The 23,405-nt window shown below is 48.1% G+C and overlaps 1 protein-coding gene across 13 annotated transcripts in view; it reads left to right on the top strand.

Moving 5' to 3' along the window:
* LOC100970234 (uncharacterized protein C20orf96) overlaps positions 1-17,357 on the top strand; it is an 83,305-nt gene extending 65,948 nt beyond the window's left edge. For 9 of the 13 annotated variants that reach the window (XM_034947774.3, XM_034947768.3, XM_034947775.3 and 6 more), the window contains 7 exons: positions 4,327-4,445; positions 8,973-9,131; positions 9,718-9,817; positions 10,766-10,923; positions 11,004-11,105; positions 11,270-11,356; positions 16,863-17,357. In XM_034947774.3, coding sequence (XP_034803665.2) covers positions 4,419-4,445; positions 8,973-9,131; positions 9,718-9,817; positions 10,766-10,923; positions 11,004-11,105; positions 11,270-11,356; positions 16,863-17,342 — 1,113 coding nt within the window. In that variant the 5' untranslated portion in view covers positions 4,327-4,418 and the 3' untranslated portion in view covers positions 17,343-17,357. Of the gene's footprint in view, positions 1-4,326; positions 4,446-8,972; positions 9,132-9,717; positions 9,818-10,765; positions 10,924-11,003; positions 11,106-11,269; positions 11,357-12,063; positions 12,183-16,862 lie in introns of all 13 variants that reach the window. The other 4 variants (XM_063601239.1, XM_055104879.2, XM_034947770.3 and 1 more) reach the window with 1 other exon arrangement.
* The last annotated feature ends 6,048 nt before the right edge of the window (positions 17,358-23,405 follow it).

The following is a 23,405-nucleotide window of genomic DNA, read 5'->3' as shown; positions in this document are numbered from 1 at the left end:
AACAAATATTTTGTAATATTTCTTTGGTATCCTGAAATGAACTTCATAGACAATCTAGCATACTTATGTGTACACCTATGTATAAAATCACTCATACCACCTCATTGCCTCTGAGTAAGTAATGTTAGATCAGCTCCCCTGTGGGCAACACTGAAACACAGAAAGGAAATGGGAGAGTAGAATGCCAAGTTGCCCTGCAGCTCACTACCTTATTTTACCTCACTGATGCTGGGTGGGGATAGAGGCTCAGGCTCCCACCAGGCCCTACTGACATAGGTAGGCTGGGGGAGGGGAGTGAAGCCCAGAGGTGATGAGTCCCACCTCATGACACTTCATGAAATCTTGTCACTGCTAGACTCTGTTGACATTACCCTAGAGAGAGAGTCAGAGCACTGTCTTCTGCCAGGTGGGGATTAGAAAATGACCTCCCCACTCATCCCTGCCAGCACTATCCCAGCTGGGGAATCAGCACCACCAAGCAGGGAATGAAGGATCAGCTACCTGCTGGACACTGCCAACACTTCCCAGTGAGGAAAAGGGAATAAATCCATACCAATATTCCCAATGGGTTTTTCAGAAAGTGGAAAAACAATTCAGTGGAGGAAGAAAGCCTTTTCCATGGGTGGCGCTGGAGCAATTGGACACCCATAGGCCAAAAAAAAAAAAAAAAAAAAAAAAGAAAAAGAAAAAGAAAGAAATGATTTAACAACGAATATAAAAATTAGCTCAAAGAGAAAATAAAATAGAAATTAAATGTAAAATGTGAAACTGAAAAACTTTTAGAAGAAAACAGGAGAGAAAAATCTTTGGGGCCTAGGGCCAAGTGAAGAGTTCTTAGGTATCACACCAAAAGCTTGACCCATAAAAGAAAAATAGATGAATTGGACTGCATCAAAATTAAAAATTTTGTTCTGTGAAAGACTTTTTTTTTTTTTTGAGAAGGAGTCTCGCTTTGTTGCTCAGGCCGGAGTGCAGTGGCGCGATCTCAGCTCACTGCAAACTCTGTCTTCCGGGTTCAAGCGATTCTCCTGCCTTAGCCTCCCGAGTAGCTGGGACTGCAGGCGTGTGCCACCATGCCTGGCTAATTTTTGTATTTTTAGTAGAGACAGGCTGGTCTCGAACTTGTGACCTCAAGTAATCTGCCCGCCTCAGCCTCCCAAAGTGCTGGGATTATAGGTGAGAGCCACTGCACCTGGCCTTATGAAAGACCTTTTTAAGAGGATGAAAAGACAAGCTATAGACTTGGAGAAAATATTTGCAAACCATGTATCTGACAAAGGACTACTATGTAGAATATATCAGTAACAGTAAAAACTCAACAGTGAAACAGACAATTCAGTTAGGCAATGGGAAAAAGACATGAAGAGACATTTCACCAAAGCAGATATACAGATGTCAGATAAGCACATTAAAAAGATGTTCAACATCATTAGCCATTGGGGCAATGCAAATTAAGCCACAGTGAGATATCACTGCACACCTATCGAAATGGCTAAAATAAAAAAATAGTGATAACACCAAATGCTAGCAAAGAGGAGAAATCAGATTGTGCACAATTGCTGGTGGGAAGGTAAAATGATGCAGCCTCTCTGGAAACGAGTGTGGCCGTTTCTAACAACATGAAACATGCACTTCCTAGTAATCCGACCCAGCAGTTTTACTCTTGGGCATTTATTCCAGAGAAATGAAAACTTATATTCACACAAAAGCCAGTATGTGAATGTTCATAGCAGCCTCGTTCATAATACCTCAAAACTGGAAACAACCTTGAAGTCCCTCAATGGGTGAATGTTTAAACAACCTATTGTGCATCCATACCGTGGAAAACTATACAGCAACAAACAGGAAAGAACTACTGATATATTCAACAACTTGGATGAATCTCTAGAGAATTATGCCAAGTAAAAAAAAGCCAATCCCAACAGTTACATACTGGATGATTCCATTTATATAACCTTCTGGGGATCACAAAATTATAGAAATGGAGAGCAGATTAGTGATTGCAGGGGTTAGGGACAGAGTTGTGAGGAGGGTGGTAAGGGGAGGGAAGTGGGTGTGCCAGGCTGATCTTGAACTCCTAACCTCAGGTGATCCACATGCCTCAGCCTCCCAAAGTGCTGGGATTACAGGCATGAGCCACCACGGCCAGCCCCTCCGTATTATTTCTTAAAACTGCTTGTGAATCTGAACTATCTTGTAATAAAAGATTTAATTTAAAAAAAGATAAATTAGGGCTACTACCAATAATGAAAATAAATACTCATTATTAAAACTGCAAATCTTCCTTAAGCATTTAAATTCAACTTAAGAATCTTACAATTTTTATAAACACTTGTAAGGGGGTTTTGGAACTTGGTTAATTAAATTCTCCTAAACCTTTTAAGCCACATCTTAAAATTTAACGTATTCATTTTCATTTTCAAATGGTTCACTTGTCTGATTAACAAAAACCATTGGGTATTTACATAATTCTTGTATATCTAATACTTAAACTTCTAAATATGGGTAATCTGGCCGGGCGCGGTGGCTCACACCTGTAATCCCAGCACTTTGGGAGGCTGAGGCAGGTGGATCCCCTGAGGTCAGGACCAGCCTGGCCAACATGGCAAAACCCCATCTCTACTAAAAATTAAAAAATTAGCTGGGTGTGGTGGCGGGCACCTGTTATCCCAGCTATTCAGGAGGCTGAGGCAGGAGAATTGCTTGAATCTGGGAGGCAGAAGTAGCAGTGAGCCGAGATCTCGCCATTGAACACCAGCCTGGGCAACGGAGCTAATAAGAGTGTCTTAAACCTTTCAACTTAAATCTAAATCAAAATCCCACTTACAGTTTTAAAATTAGAATCACAAGATTAATCTATTAACTTTAAAATTAGAATCACAAGATTAATCTATTAATCATTCTATCTCTTATATGATACAACTAAAAACCGGATATATACAGGTAATTTATAAATTAAACACAAAATTAATTTACTTAATCATCTCCATAGTTAATGCCAGCATTTCTCAGGATGAAGGACATTGATCTATTAAAGAGATTAGTATCTCTCCCAGATGAGCTGGGTTGTACCTGAAGCAGGGATTTTGGTGGGGACTGAGAGTACAGCTGGATCCACCTGGGTGATTTGTCTCATGTCATTGCACAACAGGCAGAGAGGAAACAGGGATTCTAAGAATATGCCCCCCAAATGCCTATACTCTTATCTGGCAGAACCACAGCTCTTAGAGTGTTTCAGAGACAGCCAGTTGGAGTTTTGCATAGCTGCTGTGCCTTCGTCTGGTGTTGTGGTCCCACTTCTCAGGTCACTAGAAGTAAGAGTAACAACTGGTAATGTGTATATGCATCAGGCACTATTCCAAACACCTTTAAGGTATAGTAACTTCTTTCATCTTCAGGAAGACTCTATGAGGTGGGCGTGATGATTATTCCAATTTTATAGGTGGACGAATGGAGGGACACAGAGGTCATTTGACTTGCTCAAGGTCACGCAGCTAGTAGAAGGCAGAACCTGGAATTTTTAAAAATTTATTTTTATGATTATATATATTTTTTGAGATAGAGTCTCTGTCACCCAGGCTGGAGTGCAGTGGCGCGATCTCGCACCACTGCAACCTCCGCCTCCCGAGTTCAAACGATTCTCTTGCCTCAGCCTCCCAAGTAGCTGGGATTACAGGCGCCCACCATCATGTCCATCTCATTTTTTGTATTTTTAATAGAGACAGGGTTTCACCATGTTGGCCAGGCTGATCTTGAACTGTTGACCACAGGTGATCCGCCCACCTTGGCCTCCCAAAGTGTTGAGATTACAGGCGTGAGCCGCCATGCCTGGCCAAGAGCCTGGATTTAAACTTGGACTGTCTGGCTCATTAGTTCTTGTTCTTAACCCCTACCCCATCAGGCCTTCTGCCAGCCAGGTTGGTGGGACAGCAGGGATTTGGATTCAGGCCTGCCAGACTCTGGTCTTTCTGCTGTCCTGTGCTGCAGTAGCTACTGGAAAGACACAAGGAGTGGGAGTTCCCGACTCTCTTTCTGACTGGACATTTGAGAGCGGGGTTCCTGGCTGCCCCGCCCTCCCCTCTGTCCATGTCCATAGTTACTGCTTTCACCTGGGCTTGTCCCTCCCTTATATTGAGGCCCCGAGTACGTCCTGGGAGCTTAGTGAAGGGTGTGAATTTCACCCTCAGTCTAGTGTCACATTATAAGGCAGTCAGAGGGTGGAGCTGGGGTCTGGCCCTCCTCTCATTAATGGTGCACTCCCGGGAACCTGGCCTCAGGCCTTCCTGGACCCTCACTCTCTCCCTGTCCTTTCCTGTCTACCCCTAGTGTTTCACTTCAAGCCCACTACGGTGGTGACAAGCTGCCAGCCGAAGAATCCAAGAGAACTACATAGAAGGCGGAAGTTGGACCCTGGGAAGATGCATGCCAAAATCTGGTTAATGAAGGTATGAGGCACATCTTCCCTGGACACTGGGCCCAGGACAGGGACCGGGATGATGGCTGTAGCAAACATGTGCTGAGAACTTTGTGGGTGCCAGACTTGACTCATTTCTTCCTCACAGGAACTGTGTGAGCACGCTTATCCTTGTTCCTATTTTACAAACCGGGAAACTGAGGCGCAGGGAGATAAATGACATGCACCAGGTCACACAGCCAGGAAATGGCAGGATCGGGGTCAAAGCCAGTTAAACAAAGCGTTTGCTGTTCTGTTTAAGACTCAAGAAATAATCAGAATTGCTTGTTATTTTGTTGCATTAGGAACACGATCTAGTGGCTTATTTATCTTAAAATTTCCAGCAACTTGGCCGGGTGTGGTGGCTCATGCCTATAATCCCAGCACTTTGGGAGGTCTAGGTGGGTGGATCATTTGAGGTCAGGAGTTTGAGACCAGCCTGGCCAACATGGTGAAACCCCGTTTCTACTCAAACTACAAAAATTAGCTGGGTGTGGTAGCACACACCTGTAGTCCCAGCTACTCGGGAGGCTGAGGCAGGAGACCGGCTTGAACCTGGGAGGCAGAGGTTGCAGTGAGCTGAGATGGTGCCACTGCACTCCAGCCTGGGAGACAGAGTGAGACTTCATCTCAAAAAAAAAAAAAATTCCAGTAAATTAAATTTTCTTACAGTGTACTTTGAAGCAAGCCTTAGAAACTGACAATGAAAATTTTCACATCAATCACTACAATTGTAGGTAATTAATTTCCTCGCTATACATTGTTTTATGGCTTCTGTAATTATCTGAACAATGTTTCAAAGTATTTGAAATGCCTAAAGGAAGACAAGTCCTTAGCATACATAGCAGAAAGTAAAATACTAAGTATTATAAAGACTACAAAATACTATAGAATAATTCTTCAAGAAAATTTTTAATAGCTCAATGAACAATGACTACTATATAAAGAACAAGGGAAAATATAATTTGCTTTGAAACCTTTTTTTCCCCTTTAACCTTTTATCTTGCAAAATGGTTTAGAGGTAGCCCAGTATTCTTAAAGGAGGAACTCATATTTCTCTTAGTTTTAAAAAAATTTTTTTTTTGAGACAGAGTTTCACTCTGTCACCCAGGCTGGAGTGCAGTGGCAAGGTCTCAGGTCACTGCAACTCCACCTCCCAGGTTTGAGTGAGTCTCCTGCCTCAGCCTCCTGAGTACTGGGATTACAGGTGCCCACCACCACGCCCAGCTAATTTTTTGTATTGTTAGTAGAGATGGGGTTTCACCATATTGGCCAGGCTGGTCTCCAACTCCTGACCTTAGGTGATCTGCCCGCCTTGGCCTCCCAAAGTGCTGGGATTATAGGTGTGAGCCACCGCATCCAGCCATTTCTGTTATTTTTATCCTAACTTTAGAGGGGTTTAGGTGTTTTTGATTGATGTAGAAGCTGAACGTGGACAATTTGGCTCTAAAACTTGTGCTCCTAACCAGTCCAGTTCTTAATACTGTCTCTTGCAATCTTTCATACATTTAATGAATCAACAAATATTGATTGAGCACCTACCATGTGCCAGGTTCTATTCTGAGTATGAGGGTTCACCAGTAATGTGACCTCTGATCTTAGGGGACTTCCATTCTATTGGATGGGGGAGACTGACAATCAACAAGAGAAAGATATTTGAAATGAGGATAAGAGCTAAAGAGAAGCCTAAGAATAAGGTTAGGGGGCTGGAGGCACGGAGGAGAGTGTGGCAGTAATTGTTTAGGTGCTAATGAGAGGCTGCTAAGGTGGGTGACATTTGAACTGAAACCCTAGTGCTGCTGTTTCCGTGGGCCCAGGACTTGGAGAATAACATTTTTCACAAGATACTTCTGGGTATTTTGGTCTGGAGATGTGGAGACAAGATAGTGGAGTGGCTAGGAGGCAAGACTTCAAGGATGACAGCTCTGCTATGTGTGATCTTGAATAAGTTACTGAATTTAATCCTTGGTGTCCACATTGATTGATTGAGACAGGGTCTCGCTGTGTCATCCAGGCTGGAGCGCGGTGGCATGATCATGGCTCACTGCAGCCTGGACCTTCCGAGCCCAGGTGATCCTCCCACCTCAGCCTCTCCGAGTAGTTGGGACTATAGACATGCACTATCATGCCCAGCTAATTTTCGTAGAGATGGGATCTCCCTTTGTTGCCCAGGGCTCTAACTCCTGGGCTCAAGTAGTCCTTCCACCTTGCTCTTCCAAAGTGCTGGGATTACAGGTGTGAACCACTGTGCCCGACTGCTGTCCACTTTTATAAAGTTGGCCTAATAATAGTGCCCATCTCTTAGTCTTGCTGTGAGGGGGACGTGCTGATGGGCGGCAGTGCGCATGAAGGGCTTAGTACAGTATCAGCCACATGGCAAGCACTCAGCACATCAGCATGATTACGTTATATGAGAAATAAAGGAGCCGAGGGCTAGGAAGGGGTCGTTTTTAGTAAGGGACGGAGAAATGAGGAAGTACAGGAACAAATAAAAGAGCAAATATTTATGGCAGGGGTAGAGGGTTAGAGCCAGAGACAGTCGTATCAGCTATTGTTCACTGAGTGCACATAAGTGCACTCTCACTAAGTGGCTTGATTGTGAATTTCATCTCATTTATTTATTTATTCTTTGTTTTTTTAAAGACAGGGTCTTGCTCTGTCACCCAGGCTAAAGTGAAATGGCACAATCATAGCTCACTGCAGCCGTAAACTCCTGGGCTCAAGAGATCCTCCTGCCTCAGCCTCCCAAGTAGCTAGGACTATAGGTGCACACCACCATGCCCAGCTAACATTTTAATTTTTTAAACTTGTATTTATCTATTTATTTACTTTCAGAGACAAGTTCTTGCTGTGTTACCCGGGCTGGAGTGTGGTGGCATAATCTCAACTTACTGCAGCCTCGATCTTCTGGGCTCAAACATTCCTCCCACCTCAGACTCCTGAGTAGCTAGGACTGTAGGTGTACACCCAGCTAATTTTGTTTACTTTTTGTAGAAATGAGGTCTCACTATGTTGCCCAGGCTGGTCTTGAACTCCTGGATTTGAGTGATCCTCCCATCTGGGCCTCGCAAAGTGTTGGGATTACAGGCGTGAGTCACCGCACCTGTCCAATCTCATTTGTATTTTATGGCAGTTCTCTAAAACAGATACTAGTTTCCTTACCTTTAGAATGAGTATAAGGAGGCTCTGAGACATTAACTAACTTGCCCAGATTCTCTTAGATGGTAAGTGGCTGAGCTGGGATTTGAACCAAGTTGTGTCTAGGTTCAACATCCAAGTCTTAGTCACTACGTAGTTCAGCCATGCCTTGCAGTTTTAAGGCTACTCAGTTCTCGTTTTAGCATAACGGAAAGACAGACATTGGGATTCAGAAGTCTGGCTTTCCAGTTCCAGCCCTGGCACTTCTTGACTGTGTGACACTGGGCAAGTCATTAAACTCTCTGAGCCTCCATTTATCAGCAAAATAGAGTTAGTAAACATAAAGCTGTTGGAGGGTGAACAGATACCACGTGCCACCTGCAGAGCAAGGCACGGCACCTGGCCTGGCATGTAGAGGGCCTGGCATGTAGAGGGCCCTCAACAATTGTTATTGTTACTGTAGGTTTTATGCACCTGCTGGGTGTAACCTTAGGGGAGTCACTTAACCCTCAGACCCTCCTTGTTCCACAGGGGGCTATTGTGTGAAATGAGAGTACTCATTGACTCCGCGGCCTGCCAGGAAATGCTGACGTTTATCATCCATTTTTGCCTCCCCTGCTTCTCCTCCAGACATGGTGGTCGCTCTGCCACCTTCTTAACCTACCTGGGGCGTTTATTATTATTATTATTGGGACAGGAATCTTCCTCTGTCGCCCAGGCTGGAGTGCAGTGGCGCGATCTCGCTCACTGCAACCTCCGCCTCCCAGGTTCAAGCGATTCTCCTGCCTCAGCACCCCCAGTAGCTGGGATTACAGGCATGCGCCACCACGCTCGGCTAAGTTTTGTATTTTTAGTGGAGACGGGGTTTCACCATGTTGGTCAGGCTGGTCTCGAACTCTTGACCTCGTGATCGGCCCACCTTGGCCTCCCAAAGTGCTGGGATTACAGACGTGAGCCACCCCGCCCGGCCCTTATTATTATTTCTATATTTCATTGATTCTGAGAAGCCATTGATATGAAGGCACATCTTTATTTACCCACTAATAATATATTTGTTGATTAGTTGGTGACACGCCACCAACTGTAAGATGCACCCGCACCTCAGGGATGTGAAATGATGGGTACACGTGCGTTTCCGAACGGATGAGAGTCCCGGAGCTCCCGGGCGGCGCAGACAATGGGGAACGGCCGCCCAGCTTGGGCCGCGTTTACCAGCAGGAGGCCGCACGGGGGCGGGCGTCTGGCGGGGGCGGGCGTCTGGCGGGGGCGGGCGTCTGGCGGGGGCGGGCGTCTGGCGGGGCTGGGGCGGCGGCCCACGGGCTTTCGGGGGCTCAGGCCGGGCAGGGCGCAGCGCCGCCTCTACTCGTCCCTCCGCCCGCAGACGTTGCTCAGGAACGGGAGGGCCGCTCTGCGAGAGCTCCAAAGCCATGAGAACTTCCTCACCAAGCTCAACGAGGAGCTGATCGAGACCATCCAGGATATGGAGAACAGCACGACCCTGAACGTGCGGGCCCTGCTGCAGCAGCAGGACAGCCTGGCGGTGAGACCCGCGCCTCTGCGCTCGGCGCCGGCCGCGCCCGCGGCATCCGCCCGCCCTCCGTCCCGCCCTCCGTCCCGCCCTCCGCGCACTCGCGCGCCCTCTCCTGCCTTTCCCCGCCCACTGCACGTGGTGCTTCCTCCAGCTGGAAGACGCGTTTCTTCACCCTTCACTCCCCTCACCTGGGCTTTGCAGGAGGACCGAGATGGGTTTCATCCCAACGCGCCAGCACTCACGGGCCAGGAGACTCTTAGTTATAACTTTGCCTCCCCGGGCTCTGTGAAATGCGCCACCATAGCAGCCGTCCCAGAGGGGGTTCACCTGGCACATACTGTACCGGTGCGGCAGAGGTCGCTGCTACCACCAACAGCATTTGCAAACACCTCTACGTGTAATAGCAAGCGATCTGTATGTCTTTATGTAGTCCTTACAACAACCCTATGGGTGGACACTGTTATTGTCCCGATTAGCCTCTGGTCAGGTTTCTGGGAGTGAGGTTGGGATTGGGGACTCCTCTGAGGAAGTGCTGGGTGGCCGCCTCTGAGAGCCAGCAGAGCCTGTGGGTGAGTTGACTCCACCCCTCCCGCAGACCATCATCGACATCTTGGAGTACTCAAACAAGAAGAGGCTGCAGCAATTGAAATCTGAGCTTCAGGAGTGGGAAGAAAAGAAGAAATGCAAGATGAGCTGTAAGAATCCCTGGCAAATTCCTTGACCCTCCCCCCTGGCACCTTGGGGAGGTCAGCAGCAGAGCATTCACCTTGCACTTGCCATTCAGAAACCCTCAGCCCCATCGGCTCTCTTCTTGGCAGATGGGAATGCTAAGATACAGAGCGAATAGCATAGTTACCCAACACTTAGCTCTTTCCAGGCCCCGTATCTGGGTCTCTACCAATGTCTGCATTGTTACAGGCGCACACTCAGTCATTGCAACTACTTGGAGGCAGGGAAGCTGTCCTCCCATTTTACAGATGAGGAAACCGAGGCTAAGAGAGGTGCAGTAGCTTGTGGAAGGTTATATAGCTAGGAGCCAGAATCCAATCCTAGCCTGGCTCTGTTTCCTGCCAAGGTCCTTCTGGGAGTCAGTGGCTGGGCTGGAACCTAGGTCTCCTGGCTTCCATCCTGCCTGGCCTGTGGTTCCTTTTCCCTGAGCAGACTACACACCTGCTGAGCAGAGGGGTGGTGGATCAGTCAACCCCAGACATTGGGGATCTCTCTCTGGAGGAAGACAGGATAGACTTTGTCTTAATCCTGCCATGGGTTGTGTCTTGGGAGCCACTGTCACCCCATCTGCCTGGTCTCACTTCCTTGAGTGTGTCTCTGAGGAGACTGAAGTCTGGAGAGGGACAGTCTTGGCGAGGGCCACACCGCAAGTCAGTGGCAGAGTGGGGACTAGTCTAGGGATCACGCACCAATTCCCTTCCTTTTTCCTACCCAGCATTGCCTCTTCTCCTGCAGGGGTGGAAAACCCTCTAGAGCCTTAACTTTTAACCACCTCCCAGCCCTGTGTGAGCTCGCCTCAGCCCAGACCCCAGTTACTGGCCAAGGAGACCTTGCCTCCTGGGCCTCCGGGGGCCCAGGTGCTTGAGGGAAGGTCTTGCCTCCTGTCCCTGCTGACCTCCCTAACCCCTCCCCAGATCTTGAGCAGCAGGCAGAGCAGCTGAATGCCAAGATTGAGAAGACCCAGGAGGAAGTGAACTTCCTGAGCACTTACATGGACCATGAGTATTCCATCAAGTCTGTCCAGATCTCCACTCTTATGCGCCAGCTGCAGCAGGTTAAGGACAGCCAGCAGGTAGGGGAGCCCCTGCCCCTCTCCCACCAGACTGTGTGGGAGGCAGGACTGGTGGCCAACACCCTTCTGCTGGCTCCCAGGATGAGCTGGATGACCTCGGTGAGATGCGCAGAAAGGTCCTGGAATCCTTGTCCGACAAGATTCAGAAGAAGAAGAAAAAAATTCTGAGTTCTGTGGTGGCGGTGAGTAGCCAGTTGCTGTGTGGGAGCGGGGATCCAGGTCTCACCCCCACCCCGCCCTCTTCCCCATCCTCTGCCTCCAGGCCCACTGCGGCCCCATCGGTCTCTACCATGTTCTGCTGCCCAGGAAGAGGCACCTGGGGGCCAGACCTCTTCTTCCTCCACAGGAAACCCAGCGTCCCTATGAAGAGGCTCTCCTACAGAAGATGTGGGAAAGCCAGGACTTCCTGAAATGCACGCAAAGGTTCAGAGAAGTGCGTGGGCAAGGAAGGTGGTGGTCCCTGTAGGGAAGCAGTGGATGGGCAGTCCCCACGGCCTGTGGGAATGAGTCAGGCTTCTCCTGATCTGGCGCTCAGGAGGTCTCTGACTCTGGTGTTGGCCTCCCTCCTTGCCGGTGCCATGACTGTCACTTGTCTTTCATCTGGGAAGGCGATTGGCACTGACCTAGGCCTTGCCTCATTAGCCAGCATTGCTGGCTAATGACCCATTTACAACCATCACCAAACATCACCTATTCAGCCATTAACCACTGTGCATCTTTACCCCTTGATTCTTGTCACTGCCCACCACCCATTATCAGTGTTAATGAACTTCACCATCACTGCCTTCTTGAATTAATTTTCATTATCTTGCCTCTTCACTGGTTTTTAATGTGCATGCCCTTCACTATCTGTGCCAGCCTCTATTCATTCCCGTGATTGAGCATTCCCCGCCACTTTGTAACCTGTTTCCATTCTCCATGATCCCTCACCTGTTTCAGCACCACTGAATATTGTCACTAACTTGGAAGCCAGCCGCACTCTGCATGGGGAAGTCCCCTCTCTGGAGTCCAGCAAGTCCCAGTGACAGAACCCATACCATTTCCCCAGATAGCTTTGCTCCTCGTTCATTTTGGCCTTTCTCCCTTTGGTTGGGGGCCATTTGGCTTCTCCCTTCTCCCCTGCTGTGCCTTTCCTCTCAGTTTATTGACCAGTTTGAGGAGAACATGCCCGTATTAAGGGCCGAGGTGGAAGAGCTCCAAGCCCAGACCCGGGAACCCCGAGAGGTCATATTTGAGGATGTTCTGCTTCGGAGACCCAAGTATGTGATCTTTTTGCCACCGCCTCTTAAACCAGCCACACTCTGAGCTCACGGAGGCTCTCTGTTCTTGGGGAAGGCAGCCTGGTGTGGATGGCAGAACCCTGTACAGGGAGGGAGGGGCGGGCCTGGGTTTCCACCTTGGATCTGCCACTGACCAGGGGCAGATGTGACCTTTCCCATCTCTGCAAAGGCCTCCAATTCCCATCTGTACACAGCAGGCTGGGTGGTGTAATCTCTGAGGGCCCTTCTAGTTCCCAGATCCCATGTGTCAACCAAGTGGGTACAGCCTTCCACTTCTGGGTTTTTGAGGAAGGCAGAGTTGAGTGGGGTGGTTGGCTTCAGGGAAGAATAGCCTGGAAGACACTCCACAAGGAGAGAAGGATGTCCTGTTCACTTGGCAGGTTTCTGGGCCCCAGAAACCAATTCTTTGCCTGCCCTTCCTTGGGGCAAGCCCTCTGCGGTTGGGTTGGGGGTCCCCCAGGCTTACCTCTCCTTGATGACACCACAGGACCATGTGTGGCAGAGCCTAGCATTTGCAAATTCTTTAATTTTTCTTCTTCATCTGTCTCTCCCTCCTGTCCTTTTCCTTCCTTCTCCTCTCCTATCGCCATTTCTTCCTTTTCTTCTATTTCTAAACCGCCCCCCGCCCCCAAAACAAAATACTATTGGATTTATGAAGTGCCTCTGAATGCCAGGCACCATGTGAATGAAAACAGTCCTTGGTCCTGCCCTCATGGAACCAAAGAGGGAACTGGACATGAGTCGATAATGAGCCACAAATAAATGTGGAGTTGCAGCAGAGCCCAGAGCTGCTGAGTAGAGTACATGCCACTGCGAAAGTGACTCTTAGGAGCTGGGTGCAGTGGCTCACGAGGCCTGTAATCCCAGCAATTTGGGAGGCCAAGGCAGGTGGATCACGAGGTCAGGAGTTCAAGACCAGCCTGGCCAAGATGATGAAACCCTGTCTCTACTAAAAATACAAAAACTAGCTGGGCATGGTGGCGGGTGCCTGTAATCCCAGCTACTCGGGAGGCTGAGGCAGAGAATTGCTTGAACCTGGAAGGCGGAGGTTGCGGTCAGCTGAGATTGTGCCACTGCATTCCAGTCTGGGTGACAGAGCGAGACTCCATCTAAAAAAAATTTTTTTTTAATTAAAAAAAAAGAAAAAAGCAACTGTTAGGACAGCAAGTCTGGGCAGTCAAGGAAGGTTTTCCTGAGGATGTGACATTTGAACTGAGGCTTGAAGGATGCATGGAAATTCACTAGGTGAAGGAGACCGATGGAGGAGCTGAAGGAAGAGCAATTCTACAGGTGGTGCTGGGGTCTCCGGGGGACGCAATAAACAGTCACTTGTCTTTACCTGAGCTCTGAACACAGTGAATGAGGCTGAAAGGGGTAAGGTGCATGTGGGCCAGGTTATCACCTTTATTCTGGTAAAGCTGATTTTAGAGACTGTGTTGGCCTCTGAATAGTGAACCCAGAATTAGGCAAATTGAACCACCCGATCGTGGTGGAACTGGACCCACGTGGAGCCAGGCCTTGGGGCAGAGAAGAGTGGAGTCCTTTCGGGTTTCTTGCTGCTGAGAGAGAAAGGGACTGGGCTCCCTGTGTCCCCTTCCTCTCCTCACACTCACCATTCTGGTGGTCATACCCCCTTTCCAAAAGCAGAATATAAAGGGGCAGAGAGAGGCCAGGAGCAATACACTCATGGATGCCCTTCCACGTGGAAGGGAACACCAGGAGCAAGGAAGCAGATTTTCCCTCCTAAAAAGTAGAAATGGCACACTGTTAAGCAGAGCCTCTCCAACTGGAACATGCCCAGGAAACACCTGGAGATCGCGTTAAAAAGCAGATTCCAAGTCAGTAGGTCTCAGTGGGGCTCATGAATCTGCATTTCTTTTTTCTTTTCTTTTCTTTCTTTTCTTCCTTCATTCCTTCCTTTCTCTCTTTTCTCTTTCTGTCTTTCTCTTTTCTTTCTTTCTTTTCTTTCTTTCTTTCTTCTTTCTTTCTTTATTCCTCCCCTCCCTCCCTCCCTCCCTCCGTTCCTTCCTTCCTTCCTTCCTTCCTTCCATCTTTCTTCTTTTCTTGAGACAGAGTCTAGCTCTGTCTCCCAGGCTGGAGTGCACTGGCGCCATCTCAGCTCACTGCAACCTCCGCCTCCTGGGTTCAAGTGATTCTCTTGTCTCAGCCTCCTGAGTAGCTGGGATTACAGGTGTGCACCACCGTGCCTGGCTAATTTTTATGTTTTTAGTAGAAACGGGGTTTTGCCATGTTGGCCAGGCTGGTCTCAAACTCCTGACCTCAAGTGATCTGCCTGCCTTGGCCTCCCAAAGTGCTGGGATTACAGGTGTGAACCACCATGCCCTGCCTGATTCTGCATTTCTAGGAAGCTACCCGGTGATGCTTATGTTACTGCTCTATGAACCAACCACATGTTGAGCCTTGAGCTGTGAAGGAGCTATGGTTGGAAGGAACTTGGCATTGACACGGAGCTGAGTGAGGCCAGAGTGGTTGGAATGCAGAGTGACAGGGAGAGTGGCGGGAAGGGAGCAGGGCAACTCAGCCCCTAGGGACCTCCATGCAGTGCCCTATAGGCCCAGATGTTCTGCCTGATCCCAGAAGCAAAGGATCTTAAGCCACATGATCAGATTTGTATTCCAAAAAAGTCAGTTTGAAAAGAGCATGGTGGGCTGGGCGTGGTGGCTCATGCCTGTAATCTCAGCGTTTTGGGAGTCCAAGGTGGGAGGATTGCTTGAGCCCAGGAGTTCGAGACCAGCTTGGGCAACACGGTGAAGCCCCATCTCTACAAAAAATACAAAAGTTAGCCAGGCATGGTGGCGTGCGCCTGTAGTCCCAGCTACAGTGAAGGCTAAGGCAGGAGGATTGCTTGAGCCCTAGAGGCAGAGGTTGTAGTGAGCCAAGATGGTGCTACTGCCTTCCAGCCTGCGTAATAGAGCAAGACTCTTTCTTAAAAGAAAAGAAAAGAGCATGGGGATGAGATTGGCAAGGAGCCAGAATGGCAGCTGGAATTCTAGTGGGTGTGAGGGCAGTTGTCCAGGGGAACATGGGAAGTGGCCTGGCCAAGAGTGTGGCAGAAGAAATGGGAGAAATAGATAGATTGGAGAAATATTTAGGAAAGTAAGAAGGACTTGTATGACTTGGGAAGTACAGGAAAGGGAGGTATCAAGAATAACCCCTGGGTTCCTGACTTTTGTAATGGGGTGGTGGTGATGTCAAATGCAGAGATTGGGAAGGCTGGGGCGGGGTGAGGGATGTGTATGTAGGCACAGTCAGAAGTTTACTTGGAGGCAGGCATGGTGGCTCACACCTGTAATCCCAGTGCTTTAAGAGGATGAGGAAGAAGGATCGCTTGAGGCTGGGAGTTCGAGACCAGGGGGACAACATAGTGAGACCTCCATCTCTACAAAAAATAAAAAAATTAGCCAGATGTGGTGGCACGTGCCTGTGGTCCCAGCTATTTGGGAGGCAGGAGGATCGATTGAGGAGTTCCAGGCTGCAGTGAGCTGTGATTGCACCACTGCATTCCAGCCTGGGTGACCGAGTGAGACCATGTCTCAAACAAAACAAAACGAAAACCATACAGTTGACTTGGACAGTAAGTTTGATTTATATGAGGTGCCAAGGTGGAGTCATTGGGTGGGCAATTGACAAGATGAGTGTAGACCTCAGAGGACAGATATTGGCTGGAAGTAGAAATTTAGGTGTTGCCAGCATAGAGATGAACTTTTTTTTTTTTTTTTACTATTATTATGAAAAATTTCAAATATAAAGAAGAGAGAATGATATAATGAATAGCCAGTTTTGCCCATCTAGATTTAGAAATTGTTTTTTTTTCCATGTTGGTTTCATGTTCATTTTTAAAATAGTATTTGTAAATTGCAAGTATCCTGACATTTCCTGCCTAAATACTTCATGTGTATCAGTAGATTATTGAAACCATGAGAGAGGATGGTCTCCTTGGAAGAGAGAAAAGAGAGTGAAACAGAATGTAATCCTTCAGCCTCTTAAATGTTTGTGCTGGTCCCTGCAATGGGGAATATATTGCTGATGGGAATCCATCTCTCTTGCTACTTTCATGGAAATAATAATGCCTGTCATTTACTGAGCACTTATTACCTGCTGGCATGGTCTCATTTAATCTTTCCACCAATGACTGAGGTTAGAATATTAAACCCATTTGACAGATGAGGAAACTGAGGCTCACCTGGGGTCTGGCACTTAATGAGTGCTTTTTACTTAAGTGCCAACTGAAGGAGTGAGGCTGGGAGAGTAGAAATAGCTTGCTCAAGGTGACACAGGTCAAAGTTATCAAACCTGTCATCCTCACTCCAAAGCCAGTGATCATCTTGAGGGCCCTCAGCATTTCAGAGCTGAGTTCCTGCTCCCTCTTGACCTCAGACTTGTCAGGGGAACATTCGTCCTGCCAAACTCATTTCTTTTCCATTTTTGATGTGTGTGTGTGTGTGTGTGTGTGTGTGTGTGTATGCTTGTGTATGCACAGTTGGGCTTTGAGGTCACAGATAGGTCACAGATTGTATTTTGGGATTGCCCCCCAACCCAAGTACGTTCCAGAGTTCTAAAGAGCAGGGCTCCTCTGAGCGGGTGCTCCCACACCGCCACCTCTGGTCTCTCATGGCCTTCTGTGCTGCCTCCCACCAGGTGCACCCCAGACATGGATGTCATCCTCAACATTCCTGTGGAAGAGCCACTACCCTTCTAGATAGCAGTGCCATGGGCCGCCCTCCCCTCCTACTCTCTTCCCAGCACCTGGAGCCTTGGTTCATTTACTTCCAGGACCGGATCTCCATTCAGACCCTGATCTACAGTCTCCCTGCTCCCTCTGCCCTTCCTCCCTCTTTCTTTCCCTCCCTCCCTCCCTCCCTTCTTCCCCCCTTCCCTTCCCTCCTCCTTCCTTCCTCCTCTCCCTCCCTCCCTCCTTTCTTTTCTTCCTGTGGTTTTTTCCTCTCTTCTTCCCTTCTTTCTGGTTGGTGCTGCTGGGCCAGGTGGGAATTTCTGATTAAATCTGCTATTCCTTTTTTAACCAATAAAACTGGATTTACATTTGCTTTTTTGCCAGTGTCTCGGGGTCCCCAGCTAGGCCTTGCAGAAGATGTGGTGGGAACGGACTTCGTCTTATGATAAGGGGCGGGCAACTGTGCTAACTGCATCTGGGGCTCAAAACTTCTCCAGAAGAAGTGCTGGAGCAACCCCCTGCCTGAGTCTCCATGGCTCAGTGGCTCTGGGCCACTCCCTCCTGGTGCAATGGGAGCCCAGCTTCTCTCCAATCTGTGCCCGGACCTATTGAGGGCATTGTCGGGGCTGACAGGCTTATTGATTTTAATACCCCTGGGAACTTGCTAGGCCTTCAGTGCTTGGAACAACTCAGAAGGGCTACTCTGGCTCCAGAACTTCCTGAAGGCTCAGCTGCAACTACCCTTGGGCCTGCATTGCAGCTGAACTTCTCCCTGTGCCCAATCCTGCATATTTCTGTCTTCCTCAGTTGTTGATTCCAAGAGCACTCATTAATCAACATTCTGCACCCTACACTCCATCTCAGAGTTGGCCTTTCTGGGCCAACTACTAGATTGCTACAACCCCCAAGAGGCTCTGGTCACTCACAGATCCACTTTGTGTTAAGATACTTGGTTACAGGTAACAAAACAACCAAATCACATTGGCCTAAACTATGAAGGGCTCAGGTCAATAAATAGCTTAGGTGAGGCTTTATCCAGAAATCAAGTGATGGCACCAAGGACTTGGTTTCTATTTATCTACTTTGTTTTCTGAGGTGTTGCCCTTTTCTTCAGGTCAGCACTGCTTGTGGCCCCAATATGCCAGCATCTCCCAGGGTTGTACAGGTCCTTGTACATGTCCTGTTGGAAAGAGAGAGACTGGCTGTGTCCCAGAATTTTCAGCCAGTGTATTAAGATTCACTGTAATTGGGCTGGGCACAGTGGTTCACGCCTGTAATCCTAGCACTTTGGGAGGCCGAGGTGGGTGGATCACTTGAGGTCAGGAGTTCGAGACTATCCTGGCCAACATGGCAACACCCTGTGTCTACTAAAAATACAAAAATGAGCTGGGCGTGGCAGCAGGTGCCTGTAATCCCAGCTACTCAGGAGGCTGAAGCAGGATAATTGCTTGAACCTGGGAGGCAGAGGTTGCAGTGAGCTGAGATTGTGCCACTGCTCTCCAGTCTGGGTGACGGGGGATGAGACTCCGTCTTTTAAAAAAAAGAAAGGATTCAGTCTAATTGAACCAGCTTATATTACATGCCCACCTTGAGCCGGTGTTGGCGGTGGAGCGTGCCTGCTGGTTTAGTTCAGGTCACGGGCTCTACTTTGGAGCAGGGAAGGGATGGTTAAGGTGGAACACGTGACCTAGGCTGAGCCAACAGATACTCCCCAGAGCCATATGGATCTCCAAGCAGAAATGGACCATATTGAACACAATAGCAAACACTTCAATGGAACCTACGTTATGCTTTACATATATCAACTCACTACACCCTCGCAACAACAACCCTGTGAAGTAGGTATTGTTTATTGTTATTTTCATTTTACAGATGAAGAAACCAAAGGATGAAAAGGCAAAGTGATTTTTCAAGTCACCAGGTTACTAAGTGGCAGAGGCAGTTTGCTCTTAACCACTGTACAATCAGGAGCTCAGCTGAGCAGGAGAGAGCTGAACTGCTAAGTGCTGGAGTAGCTGATTAATGATGGCCGGGCATGGTGGCTCATGCCTGTAATCCTCACACTTTGGGAGGCTGAGGCCAGTGGGTTGCTTGATCTCAGGAATTTGAGACCAGCCTGGACAACATGGTGAAACCTCATCTCTATAAAAAATATAAAAATTAGCTGGGCATGATGGTGTGCACCTGTAGTCCTAGCTACTAGGGAGACTGAGGTGGGAGGATTGCTTGAGCCCAGGAGGCGGAGGTTGCAGTGAGCCGAGATCGCACCACTGCACTCCAGCCTGGGTGACAGAGCGAAACCCTGTCTCAAAACAAAAAAAGTCAAAGCAAGTAATAGCCAAGCCCCAATCTCTTATTATTACAGTACAAGAAAGAGGCTAAACCAGAGAACCTGGTTTGTTTTATTTTGTAGAACACAGATCCACCTGTTCTAATTTCCTCATAGAATGATGCCATCTGGGGTCGGGTGGATGAGCACAGGTGTGGGGTTGGTCTCACTGCAGAAAAGCTTCCAACAAAAAGGCTCCTGCAGTTGTACGGACCTGGGGGCCAGGGATGGGGTGGGGAAGGGAGAGTGGGAAAACTTCTGAGTCAGCGTGGAGGAAAGTGTCTTCAAGGATTCTCCACTCCCCATGATAAGGAGGTCCTGGCCGAAGGCCTACCCCACTGCAATGAAGACGTGTCTGAATGAAGACTTGGGTTGGGAGCGGAGATGTGTGTGAGAGGTCGACTGTCCAGGAGGCCTGAGTCTGTGTCTGCAACTGCCTTTAAAGACTGCAACGCATCAGCTGTGCACGACTCAGCTGTGAGGCCTGCCAGGTAAAACCTGTCATTGCCTGTGTTTGGGCTGAAAAATCACACATAGGTTTTTAGCCAGGAGCTGGACTTTTTGTGAAGGGATGCATGAGTTCAGAGGAGGAAAACCAAGAAAGGAAGCCTGGACATAGGTTCCCTCGCATTGCATGTAGCCCTCATGCCTCTGAATGCGCCAGAGAGTGACCGTGCACATGTACAGCATCTGTACATGGGTGTCTTCCCAGGTACTCAGAGCCGCGTGCGCAGCTCCCACAGGCAGATACACCTGCATGCACATGCACATGGATGCATACTGGGACTGTTTCTTTTCTTTTTTTCTTTTTTGAGACGGAGTCTTGCTCTGTCGCCCGGGTTGGAGTGCAGTGGCACAATCTCTGCTCACTGCAACTTCCGCCCCCGGGTTCAAGCGATTCTCCTGCCTCAGCCTCCTGAGTAGCTGGGATTACTGAGGCCCGCCACCATGCCCAGCTAATTTTTGTATTTTAGTAGAGACGGGGTTTCACCATGTTGACCAGGCTGGTCTCCAACTCCTGACCTCAGGTGATGCATCCGCCTTGGCCTCCCAAAGTGCTGGGATTACAGGCGTGAGCCACTGCGCCCGGCCCACCTATCATTCTTTATTGGAGTAGCGGAGGGCAGCAGGAGTGAGAAGAGGTTTATGGGAACCCGAGGTTGAAGGGGAAATCAGCACTGGATATCACCTTTAATGGGAAGGACAGGCAACTGGGACGTCTCCAGAGCACTTAATAAGCTGTAGAGGTACTATTTAGATGACCAGACATTATTATTATTTTTAATGTAGTTTTTATTTTTATAGATTTACGGGGTACAAATACATATATTGCATAGTGGTGGAGTGGGCTTCTAGTGCCCCATTACCCGGATAGTGAATGTTACACCCAGTAGGTAATTTTTCAACCCCCACCCCTCTCCGCCTCCCATCGTTTGTAGCCTCCAATGTCTATTATCCCAATCTATACCACACATTATTTTTTAATTTTAGTAGGAGTTGGTTGAAAACCCTATTCTGGGGCTCAGTGAGTCCGGCTAATTGGGTAAAGGGAAGTTTCATGGAATTTCCTGTTCCCTAAGACCCACGTCTGTGTATCTTGTGAAGTGTGAGTCTGGACCTGGCTCTCTTGTGTCTGGGACGCCAATAGACATTGGGAGGTCTGTGGCCCTGAAAAGTGTCCGCTGTACCCGCGTTTAGCCAACGTGTGCGACCTCCAGGGCGCGGGTATACCGAGTGCTGCCGGCAGATGGCGGTCAAGACCGGCGCAAATCAATCGGCCAAGCGCTTCAAGGGCGGGCTGCGGGGCGTGGGGGAGCGGTGTGGAACGCATCCTGGTTGCAAGTCGCCAAGGGCGCATTTTATTGCAGAATTCGCAACTGGAGATGACCATTTTGGCCTTTAGTGTGGCGAAAGAGAGAGAGGCCTTTGTTCTGCGCGCATCGCTAGTGCCCAGTCCCTGCCTACACGAGCTGGCTTTGAGCCCCCTCTCCCAGCGTTCAGCTCCTGTCCCCATTTCTACTCCCTCCAGCCTTCCTTCTTCGCGCCAACCAAGCTTATTTCCTGCCCGGTCTTTGCAGGGCCGGTGGGTCATCAGCTTTGCATGTTGTCCTCAAGGTCTTCACGTGGCTGGCTTATCATGCAGTCAGCTCTTTTCCTTTCTTAGAGAGGTCCTGCCTGACCACCATTTCTAACCAGGTTCTTCCTCCCCATCACTTTCCATCTATCACTCTGTTTTATTTTCTTTGTAGCTGTGATCACTACCTGATTTTACACATTCATTTTGTTAATGTTTATTACACATTCTGCTAGGTGAAATAAGTCGAACACAGAAAGACAAATACTTCATGTTCTCACGTATACATGGAATCTAAAACAATTGAGCTGCAGTCAAAAACCACCAGGGATCATGACAGACGGGAGGCAGGACTAGATTGCAGCTCCCACTCGGACGGACAGAGCAGCGTGTGGAGGCTCGCATCATTAAGTTTTGCTTCAGAAGGACTGCAGGAGCGCATTAGGGAAGCCAGGAGAACCCACAGACCCTCTGAAGGAAACGGACTGCTCCTTGAGGAGGGCTGCCAGAGGCCCAGAGCGGCCACAGGGAGAAGGAAACCTCCAGCTGAACTTTGTAACAATTTGAACTGATCAAGAAGCCTCCTGGCCAGAACTCAGAAAAGAACCTCTTTGTCCTAATGCTCTCCCTTCCCTTTCCCCCACACCCGAACTTTATGCATTTTAACATGTTTATTAGATTCACCGAATCGCTTAGCCTTTTGGAACTCTCTCAAGTTACATTTTTAAAGTCACTTTCCCCTTTCTCAAGCCCCTAGCAGGCTGAGCTCTTATCTGCGGCTTCTGGGGAAGCATCAGCTTCCAAGCTCATTCAGGTTGTTGATAGAATTCAGTTCCTTGCACGTGTAGAATTGAAGACCCCACTTCCTTGCTGGCTGCCACCTGGGGGCTGCTTTCAGCTTCTAGGGGCCATCCATGTTCTTCCTCATGGGCCCCTGCATCTTCAAGCCACTATACCATTTTTATTTATTTATTTATTTATTTATTTATTTATTTATTTATTTAAGATGGAGTCTTGCTCTGTTGCCCAGGCTGAAGTGCAGTGGCATGATCTCAGCTCATTGCAACCTCTGCCTCTCAGGTTCAAGCAATTTCCGGCTATTTTTTTTGTATTTTTAGTAGAGGTAGAGTTTCACCATGTTGGCCAGGCTAGTCTCGAACTCCTGACCTCAAGTGATGCACCCACCTTGGCCTCCCAAAGTGCTAGCATTACAGGTATGAGCCACCGTACCCGGCACCATTATACCATTTTCAATATTCAATTGAAATATTCAATTTCATAATAGCATTTTAGCTTTAGTGGTTAAAATCTGCCTGGAAGTAGATTAACAGTACAACCTCTTATTTTCCCTTTTCCTACTCCTTTTCCTCCTTCTCTCCTTTCCAAGGCCAATAACGCAGTGTACAATCATCCTTCAAATAAGATTTAAAATTATTTTTCTTCTTCTTTGCAGGGAAAAAAAACTAGCAAAGAAACATGAATAAACTAAGCACATACCTATTAAAAAGTTATTGAGGCCAGGCGCGGTGGCTCACGCCTGTAATCCCAGCACTTTGGGAGGCCAAGGCGGCAGATAATGAGGTCAGGAGTTCGAGACCAGCCTTGCCAACATGGTGAAACCCCATCTCTACTAAAAATACAAACAATAGCTGGGCATGGTGGCCGGTGCCTGTAATCCCAGCTACTCAAGAGGCTGAGGCAGGAGAATCATTTGAATCTGGGAGTCGGAAGTTGCAGTGAACCGAGATCGTGCCATTGCTCTCCAGCCTGGGTGACAAGGCAAGACTCCATCTCAAAAAAAAAAAAAAGTTATTGAGATTGAGCATATTTAAAGCTGGATTTTCATCTTTTCAAGCATTACATGCTGGTCACAATAACTGTTTCAGTCAGCTTTAAGGCTGCTCCTTGCAGCAAAATGAAAAGACAAGAGGAAAAGAAAAGGAAAGAATTCCTTAAATCTTTTCATAGGAGAATTGCTTACCTAAATTAACATAGAAGTTTAAGTTATAGCTCTTGAGAATTTATATTTTAATATTTTATATTAATATTTTGTAAGAGCCACTTTTGTATAAAAGTTCTCTATTATCTTCATATACTGAATAAGTT

This window comes from Pan paniscus, chromosome 21, assembly GCF_029289425.2.
Source record: "Pan paniscus chromosome 21, NHGRI_mPanPan1-v2.0_pri, whole genome shotgun sequence".
Classification (NCBI taxonomy): Eukaryota; Metazoa; Chordata; class Mammalia; order Primates; family Hominidae; genus Pan; species Pan paniscus.
Note: the sequence above shows the minus strand (reverse complement) of the source record. Positions and strands in the feature narration are given on the sequence as shown.